Source organism: Colletotrichum lupini, chromosome 4, assembly GCF_023278565.1.
Source record: "Colletotrichum lupini chromosome 4, complete sequence".
In the NCBI taxonomy this organism is placed as follows: Eukaryota; Fungi; Ascomycota; class Sordariomycetes; order Glomerellales; family Glomerellaceae; genus Colletotrichum; species Colletotrichum lupini.
In genome coordinates this window covers 2,507,637-2,529,815 of record NC_064677.1, presented here as the reverse complement: position 1 = coordinate 2,529,815, position 22,179 = coordinate 2,507,637, and the positions used below count along the sequence as shown (strand labels likewise).

General features: G+C 54.8%; 8 protein-coding genes across 8 annotated transcripts; 4 read left to right on the top strand and 4 right to left on the bottom strand.

Annotated features, from left to right (window-relative positions):
* Nucleotides 1-274: 274 nt before the first annotated feature.
* CLUP02_07885 (CoA-transferase family III) lies at nucleotides 275-1,480 on the top strand (the record flags this gene model as incomplete). Its single annotated transcript, XM_049286877.1, has 1 exon — nucleotides 275-1,480. The coding sequence occupies one exon, from the start codon at nucleotides 275-277 to the stop codon at nucleotides 1,478-1,480; it is 1,206 nt and encodes a 401-aa protein (XP_049144020.1).
* Nucleotides 1,481-3,106: 1,626 nt separating this feature from the next.
* On the bottom strand, nucleotides 3,107-3,611 carry CLUP02_07884 (uncharacterized protein; the record flags this gene model as incomplete). The annotated part of the gene is made up of 2 exons (XM_049286876.1): nucleotides 3,107-3,397; nucleotides 3,459-3,611. 2 exons carry the CDS (start codon nucleotides 3,609-3,611, stop codon nucleotides 3,107-3,109), a joined length of 444 nt encoding a protein of 147 aa, XP_049144019.1.
* A 652-nt stretch (nucleotides 3,612-4,263) lies between these two features.
* On the top strand, nucleotides 4,264-10,146 carry CLUP02_07883 (helicase associated domain-containing protein; the record flags this gene model as incomplete). Its single annotated transcript, XM_049286875.1, has 9 exons — nucleotides 4,264-4,698; nucleotides 4,969-7,882; nucleotides 8,108-8,270; nucleotides 8,852-9,039; nucleotides 9,102-9,395; nucleotides 9,466-9,684; nucleotides 9,753-9,785; nucleotides 9,899-9,908; nucleotides 9,972-10,146. The coding sequence occupies 9 exons, from the start codon at nucleotides 4,264-4,266 to the stop codon at nucleotides 10,144-10,146; spliced, it is 4,431 nt and encodes a 1,476-aa protein (XP_049144018.1).
* Nucleotides 10,147-10,731: 585 nt separating this feature from the next.
* Nucleotides 10,732-11,754, top strand: CLUP02_07882 (uncharacterized protein; the record flags this gene model as incomplete). Its single annotated transcript, XM_049286874.1, has 1 exon — nucleotides 10,732-11,754. The coding sequence occupies one exon, from the start codon at nucleotides 10,732-10,734 to the stop codon at nucleotides 11,752-11,754; it is 1,023 nt and encodes a 340-aa protein (XP_049144017.1).
* Nucleotides 11,755-11,958: 204 nt separating this feature from the next.
* CLUP02_07881 (MED6 mediator sub complex component) lies at nucleotides 11,959-13,807 on the bottom strand (the record flags this gene model as incomplete). The annotated part of the gene is made up of 4 exons (XM_049286873.1): nucleotides 11,959-12,160; nucleotides 12,367-12,914; nucleotides 12,995-13,591; nucleotides 13,784-13,807. The coding sequence occupies 4 exons, from the start codon at nucleotides 13,805-13,807 to the stop codon at nucleotides 11,959-11,961; spliced, it is 1,371 nt and encodes a 456-aa protein (XP_049144016.1).
* Nucleotides 13,808-13,990: 183 nt separating this feature from the next.
* Nucleotides 13,991-14,797, top strand: CLUP02_07880 (kinase phosphorylation protein; the record flags this gene model as incomplete). The annotated part of the gene is made up of 1 exon (XM_049286872.1): nucleotides 13,991-14,797. One exon carries the CDS (start codon nucleotides 13,991-13,993, stop codon nucleotides 14,795-14,797), a length of 807 nt encoding a protein of 268 aa, XP_049144015.1.
* A 408-nt stretch (nucleotides 14,798-15,205) lies between these two features.
* Nucleotides 15,206-16,467, bottom strand: CLUP02_07879 (Hus1-like protein; the record flags this gene model as incomplete). The annotated part of the gene is made up of 4 exons (XM_049286871.1): nucleotides 15,206-15,232; nucleotides 15,286-16,138; nucleotides 16,206-16,311; nucleotides 16,425-16,467. 4 exons carry the CDS (start codon nucleotides 16,465-16,467, stop codon nucleotides 15,206-15,208), a joined length of 1,029 nt encoding a protein of 342 aa, XP_049144014.1.
* A 1,143-nt stretch (nucleotides 16,468-17,610) lies between these two features.
* Nucleotides 17,611-21,557, bottom strand: CLUP02_07878 (uncharacterized protein; the record flags this gene model as incomplete). The annotated part of the gene is made up of 17 exons (XM_049286870.1): nucleotides 17,611-18,211; nucleotides 18,269-18,598; nucleotides 18,636-18,766; nucleotides 18,875-19,018; nucleotides 19,075-19,216; nucleotides 19,271-19,299; nucleotides 19,354-19,411; nucleotides 19,467-19,526; nucleotides 19,611-19,969; nucleotides 20,066-20,099; nucleotides 20,167-20,283; nucleotides 20,354-20,485; nucleotides 20,809-20,903; nucleotides 20,980-21,034; nucleotides 21,128-21,184; nucleotides 21,237-21,404; nucleotides 21,472-21,557. The coding sequence occupies 17 exons, from the start codon at nucleotides 21,555-21,557 to the stop codon at nucleotides 17,611-17,613; spliced, it is 2,598 nt and encodes an 865-aa protein (XP_049144013.1).
* Between the last annotated feature and the right edge of the window lie 622 nt (nucleotides 21,558-22,179).

Genomic DNA, 22,179 nt, shown 5'->3' with positions numbered 1-22,179 from the left:
ACACTGCCTCGGCTTCTTGGGAGCTTCCCCAACTCTAAGTTTACCGGGCTCATGTCTCGGTCACAACTAACAACCGGGATTACTTTATTTCACAATTCTGCAACAATTTCGTCTACATGTATCCGTAAAGATTTCTTACAGTATTACGAACAAGTACTAAGTCACTTAGAATCAAGTACATAAAGACATTGTCATTATCCCAAGTCTTCTTACATTTATCCTCATCTTACACTCAACCATCTTCAACATCGTCTAAGTAGATTACCTAGCAACCATGGTCGGCCCTCCGCCCCTAAAAGGCATCAAGGTTCTAGAATTCGCCGGCCTCGCACCGGGTCCCTTTGCAGGCATGCTCCTCTCCGACGCAGGCGCTTCTGTCCTCCGCGTCGACCGTGCCATCGAGGGAAGCCGCACGCCCCTGCCGACGGAAGACATGCTAGCCCGCCACAAGGCCTCCGTCGCCGTGGACTTGAAATCGCCCGCCGGCCTCGCTCTCGTTAAACGCCTGGCCGAAAAGGCCGACGTGCTCATCGACCCCTTCCGCCCGGGCGTGCTAGAGAAGCTGGGGCTGGGGCCCGAGGTCCTGGAAAAGGCAAACAGGGGCTTGATTTACGGCCGCATGACGGGGTTCCGAAGGGACGGGCGGTATAAAGACATGGCGGGGCACGATATCAATTACCTCGCTGTGTCCGGGGCGCTGAGCATGCTCGGCCGGGACGGGGAGAAGCCGCACCCGCCGTGGAACATTTTGGCCGACTTCGCAGGCGGCGGGGCGATGCTGTTCCAGGGGATTCTGATGGCGCTGCTGGCACGGGAGAGGAACGGTGGGAAGGGCCAGGTCGTGGAGGCCAACATGGTGGATGGGTCGGCGTACTTGGCCACGTTCCCGCGGTTCGCGCTCAAGAACCCGCTCGGGGACAACGGGCGCGGGAGGAACATGCTCGACGGCGGGTGTCCGTACTACGACACGTACGAGACAAAGGACGGCAAGTACTTTGCGGTCGGGGCGCTGGAGCCGCAGTTCTTTGCGGCGTTTATCAAGGGGCTCGGGTTGGCGGGGCAGGGGTGGGAGGAGGAGAGGTTCGATCGGGCGAGGTGGGGGGAGCTGCGGGAGTTGTTCACCAAGATCTTTCAGAGCCGGACGAGAGGGGAGTGGGAGAAGGTGTTTGACGGGACGGATGCGTGTTGTACGCCCGTGTTGGAGTATCACGAGCTCGAGACGGAGCCGGCGAGGGAAGGTGACCAAAGGCCGGCGGTGACGTTGGTAGAGACGCCGTGTTTGGCTGTGGCGGCCGGCGAGGATAAGGATCCGAGACGGGGGCAGGGGCCTGGTGTTGAGGGGGGAGGGTATGTCGGCGTTCCGCTTACGCCTGGTGATGGTGGTGAGAAGGCGCTCGAGGAGTGGCTTGGATGGAAGAAGGGGAGAGAGTTTGAGATTAGGGAGGGGACATGGGTGCTTAAAGAGAAGTCTAGGCTATGAAAGACTGCCCGGTGTTGAAGATTGATATTGTGAAAGTATGCCTATAACTGTTGGAGTATTCGGTATTCCAGCACGTCTCCATCATATATAAGTTTTCTGGTGTTGTTCAACGTGAACAAGTTGCTACCCAAGACCTTGTTCTTTCCATGTATATTTTAGTCACTACGTAACCTTATGTTAGCTTTTTGGTCATGTCGATAGCATGTAATCGTGTGCTAACTTTCGCCAAGCATGAACCGAGATACGAAGACATAGTGCCTCAACTCGGACTTGGTGGTGGGTTCGGCGGTGGTCGAGGCGAGGGGGGATCTTTCCTCGACATGTCCGTGGTTGTGACCGAGGCAGCTGCTTTATGTATTACGTAGATACAAAGACTCAAACGCCGCTTTGTCCAGAGAATTAGTCGATATTTCCGAGGTATGGTAAGGTCTTGAGCATACCAACGCTCTCTTGAATGACAATACTTGTCTTCAGTGACTTCTAATAAATATGAACATTCTATTTTCTTAAAAGAAATTCAAGCATGAAATACTTCTTAGCCTGCTTCATCAGAGGAAAAGCTTTGCCAGGGAACCATCCTTTGAGCAACGTCGGCCTCTCTTCGTGTACACTGAGCCGCCGACAGCTGCGCGCTCCCGTTCCGTTCCCTGACCGCCACTACTGCCTCTTCATGTCTTCTTGTCGGTGATGAGAACATAGTAGTCTGAGGTGTTTTTTCCCTTGGCCGCCAGCACCTGTCCATATGCCGGAAGCCGTTCCCGCCTGTGCCGGCCCGGGGAATGTCAAAGGTGGCTGTCATCTTCTCTGGTCTGCATATCCAGCCCGTCGGAACCCGACGGCTCGCGCTCCCCGGCATGACTGAGGACCTCTCTGGACTCGCCTATCAGATGCGAGCCTTACTTGAACGTGGGGGAAAGGTGTGGTGGCCCGACTTTGTAGGCGTGTTGTAGCACTGCGTTGTCTCTTGTTGTGCCGACTGTCTCCCCCGGCTCACCGCCACGAGTATGGCTGTCATTGTGGATGCGGAAAAAGCAAGTTGACCCTGACACTGTACGTACCGTCACAGAGGGCGGAGGTGTTCGGTTCATAGGAGGTTCTATTTCTGTAGTTTGAATACCTCCTACTTTTCATAGAGATAAGCTGTTGACCTATGTGCCAGTCTTTACCAAATGAAAGCACACAAAACGTCTATCACGACTACCGCAGTCGACAAGGTTTTGAAACGTCCTGCACTATGGAATAGTTTGGCCTTCAGGAATGAAACCTACTATCCCTACGAAGCCGGTGATGCCTTTGAGTTTTTAGGCGCCACTACGGCTCTCAGACTTGAACCACGCCCGTGTTGCTGGCAATACTGTACGGGCTGTAAACTTCTGAAGTTCATATCAATCATACCAGCCACTCATAAACCCAGCCTTCATTTCGAGGCCTATTTATTCCTCGTGCGATACCTTCATGGCATACCAATACTGATTTTAAGGTTTCATTCCCACCAAAGGGCATTCGACTTCCATCAGCGAGATTCTTCTCAGCCAGCGTATGCTCTGTTCAGAGGCTAGTTGCAGAAGCGGCTATCATCATCGCAGCTTTCCAATTCGAGATTTACCACGTTATCTGGCAGGTACCTCACAGAACCTTCTGAACCAACTCGACTGTATCGAAAAAAGCTTCCCGCTCAGTGTCGACCTTAGTGAGCCCCAGTCCCACCACGAGCGTCCTGCGATCCTCGGGATCTCTCGTGGACATGAGACTGGCAATCTGTGCTGCGTAGAGCTGCCCCAAAGTTTCTCTCTCATCACCTCCACCTCCGAGAAGAGTCTTGGGCGTTAGGTGGACCGATGGGAGAAGGCCCCCGCTGGTTGAAGGCAGGCTCAGGTCAACCATGCCGCCTGTGGAAGCTTGCAAAGGTACTTGGATCTTTGAGAATGGTCAGTAAAATCAATTTTGGATAAAGCCCAGGGAAACTTCGAGGACGCACCCATTGTGAGAGCTTGCCATCTTGTGAGATTGTCAATACGAACTTGTCGGAAAAGGAGACTGAAGTGACTTCTGTTGGGACGCCGTTTACTGTTCCCGTTTCCTGCCTGCTTCGTGCGGGGAAGGCTTCTTCTCTGATTCCCTGAGGTTCCATCGTGTTGGGTGTCCCGAGATAGTATCTTTGGGGGGGAGGGTAGAATGATTTTATGATGAGTCTTCTCGATTTTTGGAATTGACTTTACTATTTGATCGTGTAGGCGTATGATGTAAATCGTTTATTAAAGTCTCAAGTTGGACTTGTAGGTCAACTCGGACTGCAGCCAGTGAGGGACTCGTCGAACCCACAGCAGCGGGTGACAGGGGTGTGGATCGCCCCGCACTAGGCCCAAAATAGCTGGAGACCCGGCGGTCAACCCGGCAGAACCTTTTCCATCCAAAAATTTCCAGAATTTGGCGGCGCATCTTAGCGACCCTCAGCGTTGAGTGAGAGAAACATGAGATTATACTTCACGTGCATCTCCTAATCTTGATACCCTTGTTAAAATGCCAATTTCCTGGCGTCATTGACAATTGTTTTGCAACGCATTTTTCCAAAATTCGATCGCTTTTCTAGGCTTCCACGGCTTGATCTAATTTCACCTGGATCAGCAACGAATCTCAGTCTCATCCACCTAAACTTTTCCCAGTGAGGTGAGAGGCCGCATAAGAAACAGCGACTTTTGCTTCGGTCCAAAGCAGCACCACTCACGCCACGAAGGATCTGCATTGAAGACAAATTCGAACTTGTCATTGTCACATCAATCAAGATGGGAAAATTCGTCCCAAGGCAACGAAAGCACAAGGTGCTCGCCCGCGAGAGGGCCAAGGAGAACGGCATCATCCCCCAGGACTCGAATGCGGATGAGATTCTCCCCGAAGACCAGAAGCGTCTCCAGGAAAAGAGAGCGCAGCTCAAGGCCGAATTGCAAGGAGACGGTGCCAAGGCCAGCGGCAAGAAGGCGAAGCGGTTGGAAAAGTACATCACCAATAAGCTTCGCAAAGATGAGAATCGCGAAATCCTCGCCAAGCTCGCGCAGCAAAAGGTCGACACGAGCTTGTTCACGAGCACCAAGACTCTCGGCCAGGGCAAGGAGTCCAAACGCCAGGCTTTGACGAGGGCGTTGCGGGAGAAGAACGCCGGGTTGGCAGTCGACGCGGATGCCGAGGAGCTGCTTTATGAGGAGAGAGAGGAGGCCCCCGAGGTGGATTCTGACGACAGCGTAGATGACACTTCAAAGGCACCCAAGCCGAAAGCTTCTAAGGCTGTAGTCAAGGCACCTGTGCCGGTATCAGCAGCGAAAGCGAAATCAACACCAGTACCGCCTCCACAAGTACCAGCACCTGAACCGACAACTACACCCGCACCTGCATCAAAGCCGGAACCGCAACTCGCCGCATCTGTAGGCTCTGGTCTGAAGCGTCCATTAGATGTCGATGATTCAGGACGACCAGTGCTTCAGAAGCGTCAAAAGAGAGGCGGCGTGACCTCCAAATTCTCCATCGCTGAACCGGAGAAAGCGAAGGATGCAGAGGACGAATGGAATGGTTTGAGCGATGACGCAGAGAACAGTTCAAGCGATGAGGATGACGATTCAGCCGAGGAGTCTGAAGAATCAAGCGAAGGATCCGAAGAGTCTGAGGAAGACGACGAAGATGAAGACGAAAGCGAGGACGATGAAGAAGAGTCTACCAGCACAAGGCAGTCTGCCTTCAAGGCTTGGGCTCTTGCGCAAAGAAACGAAGCCCTTGGTTTTGAAGGAACAACAGAGGCCTCCACAGCACTGGAAATTCCTAGGCCAGAGAATTTTGAGCCACGCCCGCTTGAGCAGGAACCACTACCTCAGGAACTACAGCCGACAACAAACCTTGCACGCAAGGCATACGCAGTTGCTGTGACGAGAACGCCAGATATCCAGGAAGTCCGCATGAAACTTCCGGTGGTCACTGAGGAACAGAAGATTATGGAGATGATTCACAATAACGACATTGTCGTCGTATGCGGTTCTACAGGTTCCGGTAAGACAACTCAGGTGCCGCAATTCTTGTACGAGGCCGGGTACGGTTCTCCTGGCTCTGCTACTCCGGGCATGATTGGCGTCACGCAACCCCGACGAGTTGCTGCCGTGAGCATGTCAAAACGTGTTGCGCAAGAACTAGGCGACCACTCGGACAGAGTGGGATACCAGATCCGATTCGAGGGTACAGCTTCGGCCAAGACGGCCATCAAGTTTATGACGGATGGTGTGTTGCTGCGAGAGATGGGGCAAGACTTCTCTCTGAAGAAATACTCGGCAATCATTATCGACGAAGCTCACGAAAGAAGTGTCAACACAGATATCCTCATTGGAATGCTGAGTCGTATCAATAATATTCGCAAGGGCGACGACAAGGTGGATCCTTCGATCAAGCCACTCAAGATCATCATCATGTCCGCGACGCTAAGAGTCGAAGACATGACCAACAATACCACACTATTCCCCACCCCGCCTCCTGTGGTTGAAGTCGAAGGACGGCAGCATCCCGTCACAATTCACTTTGCAAGGCGGACACAGTCCGACTTCGTCGAGGAGGCCTTTAACAAGATTATGCGTGGTCACCGGAAGCTACCGCCAGGAGGCTTTTTGGTGTTCCTTACCGGCCAAAACGAGATTAGGTATCTGAGCAAGCGCCTGAGGGAAGCATTTGGTGGCTTCACAGAAGCCAGCGCACCCAAGGTCCAGATCTCGGCCACCGATGCGCCCATGGAAGTCGAAGATATCGACTTTGGCGAGGTTGACGATGTCATCGGTGCCGACATCGATGACGGCCTCGATGAGGATGAGGACATGGAGCACGAGGACGACAAGGAGTTCGAAATTGAAGGAGAGGAGGGAGAAACGGGGCCCATGAATATGCAAGTCTTACCTCTTTACTCTCTCCTGCCAACTAAGGAGCAGATGAGGGTATTTGAGGATCCTCCCGAAAACCACCGTCAGGTCATCCTGGCAACCAACGTTGCGGAAACCAGTTTGACGATTCCGGGCATCCGTTACGTCTTTGACTGTGGCCGGTCCAAAGAACGCCAATACGATCGCTTCAGCGGAGTGCAAACCTACGAAATCGGCTGGATCAGCAAGGCCAGTGCCAGTCAGCGCGCTGGTCGTGCCGGTCGTACGGGGCCCGGTCACTGCTACAGACTCTACTCCTCGGCCGTCTACGAGAGAGACCTGCCCGAGTTCACGGACCCCGAGATCCTGCGGATGCCCGTCGACGGCGTCGTGCTCCAGCTCAAGGCGATGAACCTCTCCAACGTCGTCAACTTCCCCTTCCCGACGCCGCCGAACCGTATGGGTCTCCGCCAGGCCGAGAAGCTGCTCACCTACCTCTCGGCCATCGCGCCGGAAGGCCAAATCACAAAAATCGGATCGACAATGTCCATCTTCCCGCTCTCGCCCCGCTTCGCCCGCATCCTCCTTGTCGGCCACCAGCACGACTGCCTGCCGTATACCATCATGATGGTGGCGGCGCTCTCGGCCGCTGAGGTCTTTGTCCCGGAACACCAGGCAATCCCCTCTCTTGAGGCGCGTGACGAGTCTGAGTTCCGCCGCACCGCCGACATCATCGCCGAGGATCGCCAGGCCAACATCAGGCGCCTCTTCAACGCCGCGCACAAGAACTTCTGCTACCTGGACGACAGGTCCGACGCCATCAAGCTCCTCCAGGTCGTCGGCGAGTACGCCCATGACCCGACGGAGAAGTGGTGCGAGGATCACTTCGTCCGGTACAAGGTCTTGAAGGAGGTGACGCAGCTGCGCCAGCAAATCACCGAGCTCCTCCGCGCCAACATCCCCGCCTTCAAGAACCTCAAATACCAGGACCGGCTCGACGCTCCCTCGGACAAGCAGGTTGCCTACCTCAAGCAGATGGTGGCCGCCGGCTTCATCGACCACGTCGCCCTCCGCGCCGACAAGGCCCCCGTGCCGCCCGAGGTGACGCGCAAGCCCGGCCGCGCCATCGACGTGCCCTACATCCCGCTCTCGCCGCTCGGCGTCGGCCACGGCGCGGAGAAGTACATCTACATCCACCCGACGTCGCCGCTCGCCCACCTCAGCCCGGCCGAGTGCCCCGAGTTCGTCGTGTACTCGCAGCTTCAGCGCGCGACGCAGGGCGCAGACGTGAACAAGACGCCCAAGACCAGGATGCTCGCGCTTACGGACGTCACGGGCGGGCAGCTCGCGAGCTTGGCCAAGGGCACGCCGCTCGTGAGCTACGGGAAGCCGGTCAAGGAGATTTCGTCGACGGCGAATACGCGCGAGGTGTGGGTTGTGCCGTACCTCAGGGCCGAAGGGGTCGGTGGTCAGGGGTGGCCGTTGCCGATGAAGAAGGTCGTGCAGCGCAGGGTTGCTGGTAAGGGATGGGTTGTTGAATGAAACGCAGGGGAATCAAAATTTGGTATAAGCATATTTTCAAAAGAATAGAATGTGTCACAAGACATTCACTGTTACTCTGTCATCTCCACCTTGGCGGCGATAATGAATCGTTGATTTACGGTGTTAAAAATTCGGCTTCTCTCAATGAGTCGAAACTACAATACGGGGCCGACTAGAGTCAGTTCTTCCCCCTCTGATTCAGTCCTTCGCCAGTCGTACCGGCAGAGCCGCTTCTACATAAGCGAATCGGGTGAGACGGTACCTTTGGATGGAAACTCCTCCTCGCCCGAATGCCAAACCTCCCAAAACAAGAGTCAAAACCGGCCGGTGATCCAAACACGTGGCGAGCTGGGCCGGTTGAATCGGTTCATAAACCTGAACCTTCTTTTTCCGACACAGGGGTTCTCTTCGCACTCAGTATGGACCATGCGTTCTCCTCCCTCCTTCTCCGTCTTTCTGTCTTCATCGGCTCGTTCGCGGATGAAAGGGGAGGGGGGGAAGACAAGTCTGAGATTCAGGCCTCGAGTAATACACGGCACACGCACTCGGACACGGGTGGCCCTAAGGGAACTTCGGACGAAGGAAATTGTGAAGCGGGTAAAGCTGCAGATGCACGCCCGTGGCCGGGCCCGAGCGAGACTTGACTTGCACTGTCGTTTTCCTTCGAGAAGGACGTTTTCCGTTTGTTCTAGTGTCATTTGTCGTCGATTCTATTCGTTCATCGAAGGAATACCAAATTTATAATCTTTCTGAACGAAGCCGAAGTGAAGCCCAAGATAGCAGATTAGGTATAGCCGACTATCGTGACGACGACGACCAACAAGCTTTACCTGTTGCTGATTCATACGCCAAACTTATTTTTTGTTTACATAGCCGTTTCAATTTGGAATTCACTCTGCTCGAGTGTGGATTAGAGAGCTCTTACGCAATCCCGTACCCGTCACAGGACCGTCGTTACTTACAGAGAGTCCCCCTTCCCTCTTGCGGACCTGGCTCCGATGATATTGCAACAGCAAAGGTCGACCTGGAAGGAAAACGAAGCCCTCATTGACGAATGCATGAGCGCCCTCCGCGAGATTGAGATGAAAATGACACTCTTCTCAGGCGTCGCCGTGGTCACAGGCGCTGCTTCAGGTAAAGTCACACGTCAAAATCTCTGGCTCCTGAACGCCATAACATCCAATTATGAAATCAAGAAATGGGTGAGAGGGAGGATGAGATGGAATGCAAGCCTGGGACTGACAGAGTGATCTCAGGCATCGGCCGCCAGGTGGCAATCTCATTCGCCCGTGAGGGCTGCAAGCGCATCGCTCTGCTCGACAGAGATGAGGACGGCGCGCTGGAGACGGCTCGCATGTGCCGGGAGGCCAACGGGGAGACGCGCACTTTTGTCATGGAGATTGACAACCGCAACGACGAGGACATTGCATCGTGTATGGAGAATGTTGTAGAGGAATGGGGCCGGATCGATTATGCAGTTAACTGTGCTGGTGAGTCTATTCAAGATTGTTTTGCGACATCCCTAAGCATATCGGGAAGATTAATGACGGTAACTTGAAGGCATGTTTGGACCAAAGGCACCGTCGCACCTCCTGACGCCCGCCGAGTTTGACGAGATCACCAACATCAACTACCGCGGCACATGGCTATGCTCGCGGGCGGAGCTCACGCATATGATTAAGCAGGAATCCATGAAGACGCACGACGGCAGACCAGGGAACCGGGGGGTCATTGTCAATGTTGCGAGTAATCTCAGCCTGGTTAGCCGGCCAGAGACACGTGAGTCCAAGCCGAGAATGCCTCTTTCATTTCCATGTGTGAAGGACCACAGCTAACAACAATGATAGCGGCCTACAACGCATCCAAGGCGGCTATCTTAAGTATGACGAGAAGCGATGCCATCGATGTGGGTTTCCTTCTACGACGAGAGACTCCGAGTCTGACAGCTAGTAGTATGCAAAGTATAATATCCGCGTCAACTGCGTGTGTCCAGGGATCATTGAGTAAGTTCTGGGAGAAAACCGGATGAAGGGTGTTGATCATGAGAACTGACCGAGACAATCCAGCACGCCCATGACAAGTGAAGTCTCATCAGATGATCCCATGATCGCAGTAGCGCCAATGAAGCGGAAAGGAACGCCGCAAGAAGTCGCCGATGCCGTCTTATTCCTCTGCAGTTCTAAGGCGTCTTTTATCCACGGCGCCTCGTTGTCTGTTGACGGCGGCTACGTTATCAACTAAGGCCGAGCCTCATTGACTCCCTTGGTGTAGCCTGTTGAATAGTAAGAATGAGGATGAACGAGAGAAATAGATAGATGGGAACAGGAAAATTGCCTATAGAGAACATTGGCCATGAAGAAGCCAGTTGAAGAGAAGCCTGGCGAACAAATTGAGATCGGAAAATAGACCTCACTGTTTCGAGTCCTTCGACAGAAAGTCGCAATGGCAATTTATCAATACAGTCACTTGTGTCGATCCAGAGTGAACTCATGGCGCTCATCTTGCCATTGCTCGGGGCTGTGTTGTCTAAGTCCTGGGAGAATCGTAGTCGAAGTAAGGGCGAAATGTAGTGCGCGTAATGTTGCAGTCTTGGCAGAAAATCACTAAAGTCAAAATAACAAAGTCTCCGAAATGTTTTCTTCTTGTTGCGCAACGTCCGGGCGGTGATCTTCTCACGGTATTTATCCTAGTATTAGAATAGAAAGACTAGCGCAATACGACGCCAGTCAAAGTACCCGAAAAGTCTCCATGATCTACACTCTCATTATACTATATGTAAGACGCCTTTCGCTCGCTACATTGGAATAACAATCTAGAGCAGTCCAGATGAAAGTCCAATCCAGAATAACTATCGCTAACAATGACATCTATAACACCAACAATCCTCATCGTCGGCGCAACCGGCCAGACGGGAAGCGCAACAATCGCAGCCCTCGCCTCAACCACCAACCCGCCCCAAATCCTCGCCCTCACCCGCTCCTCACCCGCTCCCCATCCTCTCCCAAATCACAAGCCCTCCTCAAACTATTCACAGATCGTCAATCATCAGTATCCTCTTCAACAATAACACCAACATCATCACCAATAACCCTCATCCAAGGCACACCCGAAAACCCGACGCCCATCTTCGCCTCCCACCCAGACATATCCGCCCTCTACCTCGTAACCGTCCCACCCGGAGACGAAGCGCAAGCCATACCCCTCATCGACGCAGCAATCGCCCACAAGATACCGCACATCGTCTTCTCGAGCGTCGACCGCGGGGGCGACGAGCGCTCGTGGACGAACCCGACGCCCGTGCCGCACTTTGCGGCCAAGCACCGCGTCGAGGTCTACCTCCGCGACAAGACGCGCGGCACGCAGACCAGGTGGACGATCTTGAGGCCGGCCGGGTTCATGGATAATTACCGTGCCGAGGCGGGGGTTATGGGCTCCGTCATGGGCGGGCTGTGGGCGACGATGCCGGCGGGTGGGAGGAAGATGCAGCTTGTTAGCGCGAGGGATATCGGGCTCTTTGCGGCTCGGGCGCTGATAGAAGGTCCTGGTACGGAGGAAGAAGGAGGAGGATGGGGTGGTAGGGCGCTGGGGCTCGCTGGTGATGAGATTGGTTTCGACGAGGCGGAGGAGGTATTTGAGAGGGTTGTGGGGCAGAGGATGCCGAGGACGTGGGGGGTTGTCGGTCGGGGTGTGAGGTGGGCCTTTGAGGATGCCGGGAGGAGTATGGAGTGGTTTGAGGAGGAAGGGTATAAGGCTGATGTTGCGATGTTGAGGGGCATGGAGCCGAGGTTGCAGACCTGGGAGACGTGGTTGAGGGAGAGTAGTGGGTGGGTGAAGGATGATGAGGAGTGAAAGGGGGGTTCAGAGAGGCTCAATGGAGTTCAGCGATGATGTTTGATACCATTTTCTAGGGGTCTAAAGAGCGCCGAAGACTATAGATTTCCATATATGTCAGATCTCTGCTTGAATTGTACATGATCATTAAGTAAATATGAGGGATGGGCTGAAAAGAAATGCCTGTTCTAGCTATAGCTCTGTACGTCGCCTCTTTCCTGATCACAGGTCATGGTAGGTTCTGAGATGGAAAGTGTACGCGAGCCCAATCCACTGCGAGGGACGCCTCGGAATACCTGCAGGATACCCGCGAGGCTCTATAGCCGATGAATCATCGCCAGCTCTCAACAACAAGTACCTGGGCCGTATGGTCGAGGGGTTCATCGGGCTGCAGAGGCCCCGGTTAGGCAGTGAAGACTCCTGTCTATTTCGGGATCCAAGTTCGATTCCTCGATCGGTCGGACCATTGTTGTTTTTTGTCTTTTTTCTTTTTCTCTCTGTAAGAAAAACAATAGAAGGCATGCTTTCCTAGGCAAAAAGGGGGTATCATTACTAAATCAAAACGCTATGAGTGAGTCGAATCCGTCTCTTCTTCTTTTTTACTTTTTGTCCTCCGGAGCAAATTCTCACGAAGACGGGCCAGGCGTCGTAGCCGGCGTCGCAATCTTGCTCTTCTTCCTCTTCGGCTTCGGTCCGTTGGGCGTCTTGGGACTCTTGCCCTCCTTACCCTCCTTCTTGGCCTCCTCCGCCAACTTAGTATTAATCACCGGCTTGGGCTGCGCCGACGATGGCGGAGGCGGCGGCGCAATCTTGTCCTTGCGCCCCGTGCTTGCAAAGTGGAAGTCGCCGGGCCTGCCCGTGATCGGGTTCTCGTCAAAGTAGTCGCCGCCGTGGCGCATATGGATCGCAAAGGACTCCTCCGCCAGCCTGTCCAACGCGTTGGCCGTCGAGTCCTTTTTGCTGTTGCTGCCTGTTTTGCCGCCCGCCGAGGTCTTGCTGCCGTTCGTTGCGCCTTCGGCGGCGGGTGTGTCTGCTGCTGCCGCTGCCGCTCCATCTTTCGCGCGGGCGAGGGCTGAGGGGGGCGTCGGTTGGGTGTAGACGTGGCCTAGGGAGGGCGTCCACTTGCGTACGCTGTCGGCCGCGGGAAGAACCTTTCTCATTGATTCGGCAATTGATTCCTAGCATGGTGTCAGAGTCCATCATCCTTCAAGAAGAATGCTATCTCTCGTGGGAGAGAGGGAGGGAAGTGGGGACTTACAATCCTCGAACTGAGAAGATCGCCCAGCGTCGGCGCCTGATAGATATTCTCGCCGACGACAAAGTAATACGCCAATGGCTTCGTCTCCATGCGCCCGCGGTCGAGGTTCTTCTGCCTCGTCTGCTTCACAATCGTCCACACGCCCGTGCCCATGACCATGTCGGCGGGCGCGTGCAGGACCCTGAACTCGAGGCCGGCCATCTTGTCGAGCTCGCTCTCGAACGCCTCGCGCGTGGCGAGGTTCTTGAGTAAGGCCGGGTTGAACATGGCCTGGTTCGTGATGACGGCGTTGTTGGACTGACGGTCGAAAAAGGGCGACTCGGCAAAGTAGAAGAGCACGCTGTTGGAGTGGATGCCCTGCATCGAGGCCGCGATGTCGGGGGCGCGCCATTGGATCTCGTCCAGGGGCGGGTCGTTTGGGTTGGCCATTGTGGAGGGGGGGGTTCGGTCGTTGGAGGAAGGTATGCCGAATGAGTTGTTGACGAGTCGTTTTGTGCTGGGTATGCGTGGGTGACGTTCGGAGGACGGACTGCGGAGCTTTTTGAGCCGGAGTGGAAGCTCTCCAACTTTTGTATCGTGGGGCCGGAGCTTGTTCGACTGCAGGGGCTGGATCGACAGGGGTTTTTGCCCGGGGGGGGGGGGGGGGGGGGGGGGGGGGGGGGGGTGTTTGGGGGGGGGGGGGGGTTGTGTCCTGTTGTGGTGGGGGGGGGGGGGGGTTGGGGGGGGGGGGGGGGGGGGGGGGGGGGGGTTTGGGGGGGGGGGGGGGGGGGGGGTGGATGGGGTCATCACGTGATAGTCCTGCCCGCCGACCATCTTCAAGCTTCAAGACCTTCAATTTGAATGGAGCCTCTTCAACGACGACCATTGTCAAACCTAACACCATCAAATACCATTAATACTCAACGGAAATCCCTTACCAAAAATTTTCATCACGAGAAAATCAAAGCACCGCTACCCAAATCAAGAACTCAAAGCAAATCGAAACCGCCCCCGAAAATGGACCTCCTCTCGAGCGTCCGCAAATCCGGCTCCCGCGGCGGCGTCAACTTCAGCTGGGACGAAGTCGCCAACTCCTCCCACCGCGAAAACTACCTCGGCCACAGCCTCAAAGCCCCCGTCGGCCGCTGGCAAAAGGGCCGCGACCTCAACTGGTACGCCAAGGGCGACGGCGACGACGCAGGAGCGGTCGAAGGCGAGACGGAACAAGAGAGGCAGGAGCGCGCGCGCAAGGAGGAGCTGCGCAAGATCAAAGAGGCCGAGGAGGATGCGCTCGCGCGCGCGCTGGGATTACCTGTGCCGCAGCGGGATTCGTCCGGCGCGAATGCCGTTGAGGTGAGCGGGGCCAGGGGGATCGGTGGTGCTGGTGCTGGTGCTGGTAATGCGAAGCCTGTAGAGGAGGAAGGGGCCAAGGGCGGGCTCGTTGTCAGTGAGAAGAGAGAGCGCAGGGATCGGGACGAGGATAGGCAGAGAAGGCGGAGGCGGAGTCGGAGTCGTAGCCCCCGGCGAGAGAGGAGGAGGGATGGCGAGAGGAGGCGGAGTCGGGAAAGGGACATGGATCGCGGGGAGGAGAGGCACCGCCATCGCCGTGGTGAAGGACGGGAACACGGTGGCCGAGAACGCAGGGATCGCGACCGTGATGAGGGACGGGAGAGGCGGCATCATCGTAAGGCGAGAAGCCGGAGCCGTGAGGGTGGTGGGCGAGAGCGCGGACCGAGAGAGCATCGACGGCGGAGCAGGAGCAGAGAGGGTCAGCGGCCGCGGTCGAGCGACCGCCGACGTAGTCCGGATGAGCGCCGTCGATAAAGGTCGGTAGACTGGTGAGCGTGGTGAGACCGAAGAGACAGAACAATGATACCCACGTCGCTTCTGTTGCGCAAAGAAGCACATTATACAGTTCACAAGAACATACACTCTCAAAATAGCGTTAAACGAGAACCAGCAAGCAACTTGTGCCTGGTCATTTGAATAACATACACAATGTCACCATATGCAAATCTATAGCACGTTATGGCTTGGTAGAGACCCTTTGACTAGTGACTTTGCGAAGATAGAATCCCAGTATCGGCCTCATCTTCAAACTGGTCTGCACCCAGCCACTGGGGCTCACATAAACGCCGACATCTACCTCAGTGCTCCTGCTTTTCATAAACCTGAACGCCGGTCCCAAATTACTACAGTACCCTCCTTGACAGTTCGAAAACGCAAAACAGCTCATGCGCTGAACGATGTTACGTAGTACTGTGAGTAGTCAGCCAGTGTTCTCCCCTAAGCGCATGCAAGGGATCTCTTACGGTCAGTACGGCGTCATCTGCCGTGGCATCGTCATACTGCGGCACGTAAACATACAGAATCAAAGCATGGTCGTCTGCGAATGCAGCAACGACTCTCCCCTCGAGCCGCCCTACACTCAACACCCGGCTCCAGTCCTTGCCATCTACCCGCACGGTTGCCCACTTCTCCGGGCCACCCTCCTTAAACTTGACGCTTGGGTGCTCTTCAACGGGCATCTCCAGCTGCGTGGGGTCCAACTCCGGGTTGACGAGTCCCGACCATGTACTCGAGACGTCGACGGCCTCGGTGGCGATCCGCAGCTTCAGGTTGCCAAACATGTTGGCGCTAAGCTCCAGCTTGGGGCTCACGCGGGAGTTTGTGCCGGACGAGAGCGCGAGCTTGGTGAAGCGGTCCGAGATGGCCTTGAGCTGGAGCAGAGGCGGCATGGTGATGTGCACGTCTGTCTCGCGTACCGTGGGCTGCATGATTGTCTCTACCGTCTCTGGATGCAGCACCCGGACGGGAATGTCCTGGGTGATGATCTTCTCGCGCTCGCGGCGCAGAGACGTCTCTAGATGCTCAGCGGCGAACCCCTGGTCATCCTCGTCAAAAGGATCATTTTCAAGACCGGCGTAGGCGGCGTTGCGGCCTGGGAGACCTGACCCCGAGGAGGCGTTCGTCGTGGTCGTGATGGTCATTGACAGTACGGGGACTCCATCCTTCTTGGTGAGACGCAACGAGGCAGAGGTGCTGTTGAGCGCAGAACGTAGGGCACGTTGGAGAGGTTGCAGTGGTAGCTCTAGGTTGATGGTGTTGTGGTCTTCGGCCGATTGGATGTGGTAGCTGTCAAAGATGAAGTCCATGGGTAGAGAACTGGAGCCATGATTCAGCAACCATAGCTTCTCAAGACGCTACCAGAGTCAGAGTGCAGCAATCTTACGACCAGACTTGAGAACCCGTGTCGGGAATGACGGTGAAGCGTGCCGTTTCATCGTCTAGGCGAACCCATGCGATCTTCTCGAGCGAGTTGAGGGCAGCTGTGAGCTCTGTAAAGCAAAGGGAACGAATAGAGAGTCAATAAGGGAACCCAAGGTTGCAGCAAAGCCGGCCGGCCGGCAAGCAGGTAGGTAGGATTGGGGTGTTGTGGGTTCAAACGCACTGGAAAAGGTACGGATGTTCTTGAGCTCCGTTTTGAATCGCATTTTCGAAATCTCGATCTCTCAGCGAGATGGCCGTCCGTCCGTCCGTAAATAAAAACCTTATAGATAAAGGGAGTCACACAAACAGAAAGAAACACCCGGCTGCAGTTGAGGTACGGGCGGAGAGGTATGGGGGGGGGGAGCTGATTACCTCTTTTGGTGTAGACGCGTAAAGTGGAAAGAGAAACGACGCGATCTTGCCTTTCAGAGGTGCGTTGCAGTGTGCGGTACGCCGCCGTGCGTGGTGCTGCCACTGGCAGGGAGAAGGCACCGAGCAAAGGTGGTACATGCCTGCCAATGCCTGCCGCCACGCTGCACTGCAGGCGCTGCCAGCAAGATGGTCTGCAGAAAACGGCACGGGAGTCTTTAGCGCGGGGCATCCACCCCTGCCTAGCGTGTCCACATTGGGAGACCTCACCCCATTCACAGTTCGCGCCTACCCCGCCATCACCTGAGGTCCCCGGGGATGCGCAGAAGAAGGGAGAGAGGGTGAGACCGCTTTGGAGGGCCGGCCAGTTGGATAATGTCCCGACAGGCTTCACTTTCCCCCCTTTCGCTTCTTGGTTCAAGATCTCTGGGAATATGGTGGATGCTATGGACGTCAGAGGGTGTATTGAGTCTCCCAGAGTGACGTCGACAGGTGTGGAGTGAAGCCTAGGTGGTTGGTGATTTTGCATCACCGTGAAGCAGTCCATGTCGGTCGAGAAAGGCTGGCTTCTAGATAGCCTTGAGGTTTCATTTCTAATACCCTATGAGAAAATAATTGTGTTTAAGATTGTTGTGAAGAGCTCGAAATTCGTTACAGGTATTTGGACAAATGAGATCCGTCACCTATACCATCTGCTGTCTTATAACAAGACTGATGAGGCTTCGCCCAAGTCATGATGCTCCCATCAAACTATTGCGTAGAGACCTGGCTTGGTTATCATAATGCCAGTCCTACCGGCCGCTATGGTGCCATAGTCTACCGGCCTTTAGAAGCCACCGCCGTGCATTCCTTTCCCTTGTGCATTCATCGTTGTGTACGCCGGCGGTGTCAAGCCGAACTTCTCAGCACTAGAGAAGTCGCCATGTCTCTGCTTAGGTAGGCCCCGCGACGTTGGTATCTCCGGTCTCACCAAGAGACGGAAACCACACCCACTGGTGTTATTTCTTTGGCGATTTCGATCCAGAAGCTTTCCGATCTTCTTGGATAAAATGTTCGGTCCACTTCCTCCTCCATACTTCACGATCCTCCCAAGGCTCTTTTGTTGGTGTTTCTTCCTGTTCCTTGGGCACCTCTTGAGGAATGGACGCCATGTTGTGATCGAGCGAGTGGATGAGGGAGTTGAGCCGCGGTAGAAGCTGACCGCGAAAATATTTGGATGTTTTGCGAGTACGGTGTAGTTGCGTGTGACATATTTCGCACGGCATCCAGCCCCAGTACATGTAATTGCGCGTCGCCTTTGTCGTCGGCACCACGGGATGTCCACAGTCGCACCGCATGCTCACCCTACACCAAGGGCAGTGCGGCTCATCGACGCTGGCGACGCCGAGCCAGTGTTGTATGCAGTCGCCGCCGAAGCGGTGGCCGCAGGGGAGATATCGCCAGACCTCCTTGTCGCCCTCCTCCTTAGCCTCGCCTACTTTTTCGTAACATATTGCGCAGCAGGTGTCGTCGGCAGCGGGATTCGAAGCCATCTCCTGCTTCCGCATAACAGATTTCAAAATGTTCATCGTCTCCAGCGGGAAAGGGACATGAGATTCGCTATAAGACCCAGCGTCGGAAACAAGAAAACTTGCTAGAGGAAAACGAGTCCCGGACTAACCGAAGCCTTTGTTGCTAGACCAAACGGCGGTCGAACAGTGATGAACAAAGACGATGAGGAACATAACAAAGAAGGGAAAAGGAATACAAACACCCGGACAGGAAGAGCCACTGACTTTAGGAAAGCTAATCGTGCCTTGCAGATGGATGGCTCGACATTGACCTCCGCCGTTGGACCGTTCCGGATCCTCTGCCGGGTCAGCCATGTCTTTCTCAGGAAAAAAGGCATGGTGCACGGAGCCATACCTTGAGTACAAGGTGTGCCGCCGACTCGCTGGGCTATGCTTGACATGTGCGCTGGCGGCATTTAGTCTTGGTCTGACCTTTCTGGGAAACATGGAGCATTGGCTGGAGAGCGTGTGACGCTCGACGCTTGTCAGAAGGAATGCGTGCCCCTCTTCCCAGTCCTCCAGGAGGAGGAACCATTTCGGTGCTGCTGACCTCCACCAACTTCATCCCACTCCTTACCACACTAAACAAGAGTAAGATGCCATGCTGAGGAGGGGCAGAAGAAAAAAAAGAGAAAAAAAAGGATGAAGAGCCGCCGTCTCCGATAGCGAAAGAGAGAAACATGACAGGCCAAGCTAGGTAAGGTGTAGAAACCTGCAGGACGGAAACACGGGCGCCTGAGCGGTGCTTGTTTCGGACATGTGGTTGCGCCTGACCCCAACTCAGACCAAACAGAGCAGAGATGGAGCGAGACAGTCGACCAAAGTGAGGCAGGTTGGCAGGCGGCATAAGGTTCAGCTGATGTTGATTTCAGCATTGAAATGAATGCAGTTTTAGCCACCCCTTATCGCCACTTGATTCCCACGTTTGCCGAATGCCTGCCTTAGTAATGCGGAACCAGAACTTGAACTTGGATGGGTGCGAAGTACGAGATCCGGGTCGCTTGACATGGCAGACTTTCCTGGAACAGGCGATTGCCGAGAGAGACATCGCGGGCTTAGCCTCTTGGTGACAGGCTGACTAGATCGGCCAACTCGGCCGAAGGCTTACCAGTTCGCGTGTCCATGTCCATTCACCACCTACGTTGTATGCAGGCGGAAGAAAACGGGGTTTTATGCGGTAGCAAGGCGTACGTATGATGGAAAGGCAAGGCGAATATTCAGCTGAGTGTCCTCGTGGCCGGTAACGAGGCTAGGCATCCGGTACATGGAAGCGAGGCTGAAGTGCGTATTAGATTGATGACTACCGCCTATTACCAGCTCCATCATCTTCATCGTCACTGTCATCTCTAAAGCCCTCTTCCAGGCTGGCACAGAGACACATGTGTTAGTTACAAGGCCAGGCGACAGAAAGAATAAAATACGGAGGCGGGGAGCATTGCTCGACTTACTCTCGGCTCAAGCGCCTCGTGCTGTCGTGCCTGTCTCGCCGAGCATCTTCTGTCAGAGCTCTCCGGGTATCTTCACCAACCTCCCCAAGCTCCTCGCCATCTTCTGACGAATAACCGTCTTCGGAAGCGTCGGTCGCGATGACGAGTCGTTCATGAGCATTCCGCCGCCAGGTTGACGGGACCATCATCCTTGCAAACGCATTTTGCACGCGGTGTCGCAATGACACAGTCGAGGTCGATATGGTATCGAGAGGTAGATATTGGCTATAACGACTGCGCCATCTGCGCCAGAGCGGCAGGGCAACGTAGGTCGAAACGAGGAAAAGAATAAGCGAGATGATGGCAGGCACGATCAAGGTCTAGACATATGATGACAAAAGGTTAGCTCAGGAGATATATCGGGAGACAATCGCGGAGAGAGATAGAAGCTTGATTGCAGCAGGATGAAAGCGTACCTTGATGACTGACATCGTGGTGCCCATGGTGGGCCTGTGGGTGATGTCGCGTAGATATTTGTCGACCTTGCGTCCTTGTGGGAAAGAGTTCCCGGGATTACAATGTTGAGCTGAACGATGACAAGGCTACGATTATCAGCAAGCTTAGCTGAGAACTGCCGCCGGCGAGCGCGGACGAAGCCAGGCTAAAGCCAAAAGAGGCGGTCCTGTCAAGCTGTCTGCCCAGGTGGTGTTGACGTGACACGGAGCAAAGCAGCAGAGCAACCCAGTGGAGGTTGACAGGCATACGCAATCAGGAAGCCACTTGGCCCCGGCCGGCGCCAGGCATGGCAGCTGGGTGCTCCATACCTAGGTACGGATGGAGGACACAGGCTAACCTTGATGGGCCCACTACAAAAGCTGTCGATTGCGCGCATCCTGCTAGAAAGTGGTCGGACAACCTAAGTACCTTCCCTACCTTAGGTACCTTACCTGCCCGTACCTGACACTGACAGAGGCGCTTTCGATAGTTCCGTTCGCGAACGCCTTTTAGCATGCAACGAGCGGATGTGTCGCGAGCGACTAGGTACTGGCTTTTACCATGATATCTCTTTGGGTGCGATACTGTCATATTTCTCCTTAGTATATACCTACAGGCTACAGACGTTGATGAGTTTTAATAATATGTATCCGTATTCTGTTCCTTACTTACCTAAGTTGGCAGGTGAGGTCTATTGTTTAAAAGGTCGAGTCGCGGGACTGACTTGAGCGCGGACTCCCCGGGACCCTTATCTGACATACTCAAGCGAGAGCCGAAGATAAGACACCTCGAGAAATGGCACCATTCAGGACCACCGTGCTACTGTGGGATTGCCGTTAATGTTTCTATTCCTGCATCAACAAAGCAACGCTTAGTGAAAATGCCAGTCTCGTACGATATCGACAGGCAATCCGCAAACGAGCCTCAGGAGCAAATGCCCAAAGTTTGCTCTATTGCCCTGTTACCAGGTAGTGTAAGCAGACAGGTCGTCGTAATACGGGAATAGTCGAGGCTCCCGAGGTTTTTGATCAAATATCGCTTACGGTGCTGGGCCCCAATGGTGGACCGCCCGGGACGATGCCTTGTCACCCCACCGCCACCTTTCCATGTGGAGGTACATGGTTCGAGAGGGCTCTCTGGCTCAAAACGGACAGACAGGGCAAGCATTGTAATTGGGCCTCAGGGTTCTTGTCGCCATCTTTAGCATCAGCACCACCGTAACGGAGGGTCTGCGGAAGGGTTAGGGGAGCCTGGGGACTCGGGGAGGGACCAGCCCGCCCATACTTTAGGAACCCGCCCAATGAGGGGGGTCCATTAGGCCTTTGCATGGACAGTCTAGAGATCCCTCGCAAGGAGAGGGCGAGTGTTGGCTCTTTTGGGCGTTTACAGACGGACGAATGCGAAGAAGAGATTGCAAGATGAGAGAAATCGACTACCATCTGAGGTGTGAAGGTACTCCAAATTCTCGCTCATGCGAATGGCTGAAGCGCCAAATGTGAATGAATGAACGTCGGCGATAAGGCAAGGTAGAGAACCTACGGAGTACCTAGGCAAGGCTTCAGTTCTCTCGCGATGCTGCTTGACGTATCGTTGGCGAATCCAGCACGAGACTTGCAGATGCCGATGGCGATCTTTGGCGCATTTGATTTGGCTCAACCCACGGACTTGGGTTACTCGTCGCCGGACTCTCCTCTCCCTCTTCGCGCCTTTCTGAACTCGTCCGAGTCCACGTCCCTCGGCCCTCGACCCCTGAAAGACGCAGCGGGATGCGGCGCCCCGTAGCATCGCATGCCAATACTAATTAGCCATTCTACGAGTGCGGTGTGCCATTGAATACGGATGCTGAACGGATCTTGAGCCTTCCACGAGCCCACTGACTGACTCCTTCGCACTTTGAGTTGGAGACGGAGTACCTTACGCAATATTATCGCGCATTTGAACTTCTCTCTCAAGTCAAGCGCGCCAACAGAACATCCCCACCGCCCAACGCCAGCGCCGCATGCGTTCGACTTTCCTCTCTATCTCTCGCACCTTCTCCATTCTGCGTCTCCGTCTGCATTGGTCTCTTTCTCTCTCTGCTCCCCTTCCATTCACG